Source organism: Hyaena hyaena, unplaced genomic scaffold (assembly GCF_003009895.1).
Source record: "Hyaena hyaena isolate Hyena2069 unplaced genomic scaffold, ASM300989v1 scaffold_597, whole genome shotgun sequence".
Classification (NCBI taxonomy): Eukaryota; Metazoa; Chordata; class Mammalia; order Carnivora; family Hyaenidae; genus Hyaena; species Hyaena hyaena.
The window spans coordinates 1,097,595-1,106,246 of record NW_024081231.1 but is presented as its reverse complement, the minus strand read 5'-3'; the positions used below and the strand labels follow the sequence as shown (position 1 = coordinate 1,106,246).

The 8,652-nt window shown below is 44.2% G+C and overlaps 1 protein-coding gene across 2 annotated transcripts in view; it reads left to right on the top strand.

Moving 5' to 3' along the window:
- The first annotated feature begins 326 nt into the window (after positions 1-326).
- The window catches only part of STON2 (stonin 2), a 113,590-nt gene continuing 105,264 nt past the window's right edge, over positions 327-8,652 (top strand). The window contains exons 1-2 of one of the 2 annotated variants that reach the window (XM_039257027.1): positions 327-444; positions 2,539-2,823. In XM_039257027.1, the coding sequence (XP_039112958.1) occupies positions 357-444; positions 2,539-2,823 (373 nt within the window). In that variant the 5' untranslated portion in view covers positions 327-356. The remainder of the gene's footprint in view (positions 445-2,538; positions 2,824-8,652) is intronic. The other variant, XM_039257026.1, reaches the window with a different exon arrangement.

The following is an 8,652-nucleotide window of genomic DNA, read 5'->3' as shown; positions in this document are numbered from 1 at the left end:
ACCAAGGTTTTACTTGTACAAGAAGTGGGGACAATACAGGGCAGAGAGAAGGAATACAAGTTGCAAACTCCCCAGACCCCCCTGTGGGCAATGTTGAAAACCCTGGACCTGTGTGGATTGGATATAAGGTGATCGTTGTCCTTTTTAACTTTTATTATTTTTTAAAACAGATTTCTTCTTGGCAGAGTAGCCAAAGACAAGAAGGGACCAATCTACCTGTGTTCTGCGTGCTGCTCTGTACAAAACCCTCATAACAGCTGAGGCCCAAGTCCCGCGTGCCACCAAACCCCACCCCAGACATTACTCTGGGGTCTACCTGAGGCTGTCAGTGTGAAGATGACCAGTGCCTTCCTAGCATGACGACCTTGGACCATGTGATTGCTACCCACCAGTCAGAGTGGGTCTCCTTCAACGAGGAATCGCTCTTCCCTGTCCCTTCTGAGGGTAAGGAGCACTTTCATTTCTTAAGTGAAAAGATTAGCAAAGATCCATACTGTTTACAATGACTTCTACTTGATCATTCTTTGGGGGGGGGAACCTTAATAACGTGAAAAAGAGCTAGTGTATCACCTTCCTGAGGTACATATTCTCCCACTTAGAAGCCTGGGGGAAGCACTTTAGGAACCTTAGAGTCCCAAACAAAAGGGGCTGGAAACAGCAAAAGTGTTGGCTGCTTTCTTCCAAGGAGCATAAACTTCGTGTTTACAAACTACTTTATATTTGGCCTTTTAGGATGTTACTTCCAGCAGCAGTTTGGATTTCCTCAGTTTCTAAAGCATAGTTGTGGAGAGTGACAGGCGCTAGAACCAGATTGCTTGGGCTCAAATCCTGGCTCTGTCACAAATAAGTGACGTGCCCTTGGGTAGATTGTTTATTTAACCTCTCTGAGCAGTAAGTTTATCTGAGCAGTAGGGGTAATCACAGTTGCTTCCTCAGGGTGGCTGTGAGGGTTAAGTGAATTAATATATGGAAAGGACTTAGACCAGCGCCTGGCACATGGAGAGAACTCAGTTAATTGTCATTCATGATCATGATAAATATGGCTAAATGACTTCCAGGGAACTGGTGCTCAGGGATGAAGGTCAAGGTAGGGGTCAGGAGATATTTGCAGAGCCTTATCAGCTGATTCTGTTCCACTGAAGCTACTGCCACCAACTACTATCAGCCCAGCTTCACTTATGGTGTCTGGAAAGTGTGAGTGTACAGGTGTGCTCTCCAGGATGGGGCCATGTGGCTCTGGAGCCTTTGAAATGCAGTGAGTCTGAATTGAAATATATTTGAAGTATTGGGGTGCCTGGGTGGCTCAGTCGGTTAAGCATCCGACTTCGGTTCAGGTCATGATCTCAGGGTTCGTGGGTTCGAGCCCCGCGTCGGGCTCTGTGCTAACAGCTAGCTCAGAGCCTACAGCCTGCTTCAGATTCTGTGTGTCTCTCTCTCTCTCTGACCCTCCCCTGCTCACACTATCTCTCTCTCTCTCTCTCAGAAATAAATTTTAAAAAACATTAAAAAATTAAAAAAATATATATTTGAAGTATAAAATACCCACAGTGAATGTCAAAGACCTAGTGAAAGTAAAATATTTCTTTAATAACTTCTACATTAACGACATGTTAGAATTGTACATTTTCAATGTACAGAGTTGAATTTTATATTAGTAAGAGTAGTTAACCTCTCTTTTTACTTTTTTTTAATGTGGCTACTAAAATATTTAAAATTACATATGTGGTTCACCTTTTCTTTCTGTTGGGCTGCACAAGTCTAAAGGGTTTGGTTATATGCAGATGGACTAGTTTGTTTGGGTAATGATGAGAGAAAAAGTTTTATATTAGTTCTTTGATTTTTAGAAATCTTTACGATTTTTATATCGTAAAGCTTGACTACTTTTGGTACACAGTTGATAAACTTTAACACATGTATAGATTTGTATAACCACCACCACAATTAGGACATAGTTCTCTTTAAGAAAAAAAATTTTTTTGAAGACTGTTGAGTGTTCCTGGACCAATAAAGTGCTAGAAAGCTAGGGGAGGAGCCTCTGGGCTGCATTTAGCTGGTCCTGGTACAGAGTTTGCACCTGGCGGTCTGTAGACAGGTGGAGTTTGGACTGCACAGAGGTTAAAGTTGGAATGTGAATGTGTTCAGTCCAGACAGATGCTTTCTTGTTCAGCCTAAGTCTCTACCAGTCCCTGTTGCCTTTTGCCTTTCTCATTCGACTCAGTTTGGCCTCTGTAAACATTTTTGTTTGTGCCCAGGACGCAATGGAATAGGGCATGGGGTCAGAATAGTGAGTGAGACTTCCAGTCTTACTCAGTCTCAGCCTGCCTGGGTACCAACTGGGGACATGCAGAGGTTATCCTTTGTACACATTATTAGGAAACACTCCTTGGGCATAGAGACAGATGGGCACAGCTCTTTCTTCACCCTCACCCACCGGAATTGTGCTCACCCCTTACCTCTCCTTGGTTTTTCCTCCACAAGACAGTTTTGAATAGTGGCCTCGCTCACACGATTGATGGCAGGGTCTGGCTTCTGTTTCAGGGGGCACCGAAGACCACCTCCCAGGACCATCTTCTTACTCAGACCGGTCTGAGAGCTCCTCCGGGGAGAACCATGTGGTTCATGGAGGCTCTCAGGAACTTTCCCACTCGGAGCAGGATGACTCCTCTGAAAAGTTGGGCCTCATCTCTGAAGCAGCCTCCCCTCCTGGGAGCCCCAAGCAGCCGCCACCCGACCTGGCCTCGGCCATCAGCAACTGGGTTCAGTTTGAAGATGACACACCCTGGGCCAGCACATCACCACCTCATAAGGAAACAAGAGAGACAGGTGGGAGGCTACGAAGGGTTCTGACTTCAGTCTGTGCCCACGGGGGAGAGGTCTGTGGGGCTGCCAGGATTCTGTACCAGAGCCCGCGGGCACCGGCTGTGCCGGAGAGCTGGCAGAGGCCTCATCCGGCTTAACTACAGCTAGTTTTTGTTAACAAAGCATATGGAAGGATTTATGTGTTCCAGGCCATTTCTAGCTTTGTACACTCGTCCCTGGCTGTTAACTTGTCTTTGGAAGTATGAATATTTATCTATCTATTAGGTATTGGAATTATACCTACTCAGCACCTAAATTATAAGCTCCTTATGAGCAGAAGTGGATGTCTCTCAATGCATGGACCACCATCAGTTTCTAATAGAGTCACTAGTAAAAATGGATATCCTTGTGTCCCAGGCCTTTTGAATCTAAATCTTCAGGGGTCGGGACTGCCGTTAATGATCATTCTCTTATTTTGTGGCATTTAAACAGCCAAGGCTGCACTGGGGGCTTCTTGAAGCCACAGGAGTTGTTAGTCCCCGCCCTGGTGACTGGTTGCTTATTTGCTTGTATACCAAAGCATACCGGCACTGATCGGATGACCTTTGTGACTATCTTCGTTTTCTATTTGCTGCATAACAAATTACCGTAAACTTAGTGGTTTAAACAACATAACTTTATTATCTTACATTTCTGTAATTCTGAAGTCCAAATAAATGGGTGTCACTAATTCAAGATGTTTGCAAGGCTGCATTCTTTCCAGGGGACTCTAGGGAAGAATCTGTGTCCTTGCCCTTTCTAGCTTTTGGATGCTGCCCACATCCCTTGGCACGTGGCACCTTCCTCTGTCTCCACAGCCAGCAGTGTCGCAGCTCTCTGTGCCTTTCTCCTGTAGTCACATTTCTCACTGCCTGACTTCTGCCCACCTCTCCAACTTTAAAGGACCCTGTGACTACATTGGACCCACCAGGATAACCCAGGTTCTGGGGATACCTTTGGAGGGGGGTGCATTATGTTGCTTACCATAGAGACCTACTAGAAAAAAGCATGGTTGATATTTTTATCAGTGGCTTAAATGTTTTGCTAGTTTTAATTTTTAAAAACAATTCTTTTTGTTTTCAAACATGTTTTCAGCACCAAGGAAACAATTGTAAGAAAACATGAAACATAATTCCACTATATAATAAGCACTTCCATTTTTATATAACAGTTTGCATGTTGTGTATACTTTTTCACATTTAAACATCAGATTTCTCAGTGAATCATTGGTGAGTGAGCCATGACGCTCAGAGCAGCAGGGATGAAATGACAGGTCTATAGAGCAGAGATCTGCAGGAGGAAATCCTAACCAGACTGGCAGAGTCAGAGCAGAGGATCCAGGCAGACATGGGGAATGGAGGGTGTGAGAGCCTATGACGGGCGAGAACTAGCCAGTCAGGGAACTCAGCAAACCTCACTATGGCTGAGTGTGGAGAGCTTGGAGGAGAGGGGTCCTGATAATGGATGAGCAGGGGGTGGAGTTAAACATGCAAGGCATTTTCAAGTCCAGGACTAGGATCTCTTTGGTTTTTTTTTTTGAAGGTTAATACTTAATTTTACTGTTGTATTGTGTTTAAAAATAATTTAAAAGCCAAAGTTAAAAAATGATTCACAATGCAATTAAGAGTTAATTAAGAATAAATTAACATGGGATGCTTGGGTGGCTCAGTTAGTTAAGCCTCTGACTCTTGACTGGGGCTCAGGTCATGATCTCATGGTTTATGGATTTGAGCCCCACATGGGGCTTGTCACTGATAGCATGGATTCTCTCCTTCTCCCTCTGCCCCTTCCCCACATGCATGTGAGTATGCTCTCTCTCTCTCTCTACCCCACCCCCAATAAATAAACTTAAAAAAAAAGAGTTCTATAAATTAAAAAAAAGAAAGAAAGAAAAAAGAAATGACAGGTCCAGACAGGCTTCCCAGGCTCGCTGGTAGGAGGAAGTAACTTCTACTGAACACTTAATGCTGGCAAAACAGTGGGCTGATTAAGCACTTATGCATGTGGGGAAGAGTTGAATCAGTACAGAAGTATGTTCCTTATTTTTTTTTAAAATTTTTTTAATGTTTTATTTATTTCTAGGAGAGAGAGAGAGACAGCGTGAGCAGGGGAGGGTCAGAGAGAGAGGGAGTCACAGACTGAAACAGGCTCCAGGCTCTGAGCTGGCAGTCAGCACAGAGCCCGACGCGGGGCTCGAACCCACGAACTGCGAGATCATGACCTAAGCAAAAGTCGGACGCTTAACCGACTAAGCCACCCAGGCGCCCCTGTTCCTTATTTTTAATAAGATATATGCATCCGACTAAGCCACCTAGGCGCCCCTGTTCCTTATTTTTAATAAGATATATGTACTGAGTACTATTTTTTTGGGCACCATGCTCAGTGCTTTGGGTACGTCATCTCGTGTACCTCTTACAGCAATCATGTGAGAAAAGCACTAATATTATAGTTACCTTGGACATGAGGAGACTGAGACAGATAGTGGTTCCAGAATTTGCCCAAGGTTGTGTGCTGGCAAGTGGCAAGAGAGAGCTTCAAAACCAGGCAGGCTGGCCCCAGGATCTTGGAACAGTCCAAGGACACACCATGACCTATTTGCCTCCATCTTCCTGCTGCTCCTGCTATGGTTTCCTCTGCTCCCTCATTCCTGTGAGGCTAGGGAATTGAGGATAGGTGCAATGCTGTTTCTCTACTCACTTGCCCAAAAAATGGCCCTGCTTTCAGGTTGTTGACTGTATTCATGGCATTCAGATTTGTTCATGCTTTGTTCATACCTTACCTTTAGCCTCAAAGATTTCTTGGTGGTTTAGAATTATGTCTATGATGGTTGCATAGATGGTCAATTTGCTTCAACTCTTCACTAATTATTTTTGCAAAACTAACTCTGGGGTTAGTCATAATTACATTGCCTCCATCTGACTGAGGATCTTAGCTTGCCATTGATAGTGCTGTTGACATACTGTTAAAACCTTATCCTTTAACGCAGTTCTCAAAGTGTGGTTTGTAGATCCCTGGGGTTGCCCAAAAGTCTCTCAAAGTGTCCTTGGGGTCAAATTATTTTCATAACAATTCTAAGATTGCCTTTTTCACCGCATTGGAATTTGAATTGACGGTATAAAAGTAATGGTGAGTAAAACTTCTGGCCACCATGTACCAGAACCGCCAGATCATGACGTAAGCGAAAGTCGGATGCTTAACCGACTAAGCCACCCAGGCGCCGCCACATATGAAGATTTAACTCAGCCATATATGGGGTGGAGCTCTCTGCGTTAGGGGGAGCCTGTAGACTGGTTTCATGGCAGACTTGAAGCTCAGTGTGTGGGTAAGAAGCAGGAATAAACCGTGTTTAGAGCCAGCCCCAAAAACTACCTCAGGCAGTGTTCTAGGGACCCAAGAACCACGTGTTGAGCATCAGAGTGGTAAATAAAATGGTAATAAATCCAAAGCTCCAATTCTAGCTCTCCTGCCAATACTCGGCCTTGACCCATCAATATCTCTTTTACCCAAACCAGCCTCATCCATGTACACCAATTCCCTCGTGGGTTTCGTCACACAGATTGGGCCTGACAACAAAGTGGAGTGGTTGGTAGAGCTAAGGCCCCATGATAAGGAGAAAGGAGACTTTCCCCCTCTCAACACAGATAATGTAGATCTCTCCCAAGATAGACAGTTCCATTCTGACAGCTGTTGGGCAGCTCAGATTTGAATTTAAATCCAAAGGTTTGAGTACTTGTGCAATGTCAATAATATCCCATTCGTAACTGCAGGCATTACAACAAAATAACGCAGATGTGGCAGCAAGCATCCTCATAGCGATAGAGACAGTCTGAAGTTTCTCACAATCACTGCTGCCTGCTCTATTCTTTTGGTAATACTCAATTTGGTAATACTCAGCTAAATAATGGCCCCCAAAGACATCAGGCCGCACTCCCTGGAACCTGAAAATGTTATCTTATTTGAAGAAAGGATCTTTACAGATGTGATTAAGTTAAGGATTTTTGGGAGCACCTGGGTGGCTCAGTCAGTTAATCGTCTGAGTTGGGCTCTGGTCATGATCTCAGGCTTCGTGAGTTCCAGCCCTCCATCGGACTCTGTCCTGACAGTGTGGAGCCTGCTTGGGATTCTCTCTCCCGCTCTCTCTCTCTCTTGCTCTCTCTCTCTCTCTCTGCTGCTCCTCTCTCTCAAAATAAATAACTTAAAAAGTTAGGGATTTTGATAGAGAGATAATCCTAGATTATCTGGGTGGGTCCTAAATGCAATCAAATGTATCTCTTTTAAAAGGGAGGCAGAGGGAGATTTTGCCCACACAAAGAGGCAATGCAAAGACAGAACAGAAGGAGGTTTGAAGATGCCGGCCTTGAAGAGTGGAGTCATGAAGCCACAGCCAAGGGATGCTGGCAGCCGGGAAGCCTGAAGAGGCAAGGAATGTGTTCTCCCCCAGAGCCTCTGGAGGGAGTGCTTGCCAGGCAGGATCTTGATTTCCACCTAGTGATTTTTGACTTCGGAGTTCTCTTGTTTTAAACCACCAAGTTTGTTAGAGCAGCCACAGTTAACTAATGCACCAAATGTCCAAAATCCTAAAGTGGAGCCATTTGCAGAAGGCTGAAAGTGTGTCTGTCTGGGCTGGGGGAGCATCTGTAATAATGCAGGCCATTTATTCAGCAGATGTGTTAGCCAGTATATTTTACTTCCAAAGTTGACAGCCTGTTAGAATTTATTCATTGAGTCACCAGATATTTATTAAGCACCTCCTCTCTGTAGTTGTCCTAGGTACAGATATTCAGATACAAAGCTGAGTAACCTGAGTGCTCAGAATTTAACAGAAGCCCATTGAGCTTCATCCTGGGTCCTCTAGTATGAAGCCAGAGCCAGCCTGTGCTTCCGTGACTTCCCCATCTGCCTCCGGTTGACCATCTTTCAACCACTGCATGTCTTAAAAAAAAAAAAGTTTTCTACTTCATGGTGGCTAAAACTTTGAGGCTACTTGGAGAATGCAAAGGAAGAAGTGGATGTTGGGAGAATTGCTTGCCTAAAAGTCTCATTTATTGCAGGCCTGTCTGTCATCTCTTCCTGGGAAGGATCAAAGTTAGAAGTTAAAGCATTTCCCCTTATTTATCAGTTGACTGTGGGTCATTTCCCCTTACTTATCAGTTATTTATCAGTTGACTGTGGGTCTTCTCCAGAGATCTTGTTCAGTTTTGCCCTAGGTCAGTGGTGCCCACGTGTAGAAAACTATGTGTTGGCTGAGTGGCCAACCACTACAAAATGAGTGGCCATCTGGTTCTTTTCGGTTTAATCTGATGATATAGAAATGGTATGTCCACCGATTTCTTATTTATCCACTTTTAAAAAATGCTTCTCTTAGGTTATTCATTTCCAACAAGCAGACACTGGACCTGTTTCCCGCTTTGGCTCTCTGTATCAGGTGAACTTTTTTTAGTATGGGCAATACGTGCATGAAATGTAGAGAAGCTTGCTGTGCTGTATCTGTTGGGAGCCTGTTGGTGAACTGTGGAATAGGTGCGCTCAGTGCACACAGGGGGTGAAGTGCAGACAGAAATAACGGAAGTGTGAGGAAACTGTTTATGGCTTCAGCCATTTTCTCATTCACATTAGTATCACCAGAGCAAACCGATACTCATTCCTAGAATGTAGGTGCAGTTTTTCTGTTTTTTCCCCCATTTTATTCCCATATCCTGTTTGCTTCTGTCACATGCTTAGCACTTTCTGATTGGACAGCTCTGTGTCAGAAGAAAGGGAGAAAGGGAAAAATGTTTACTCCTCAAAATTTCTTCGGCCTGGAAGAATTAAATT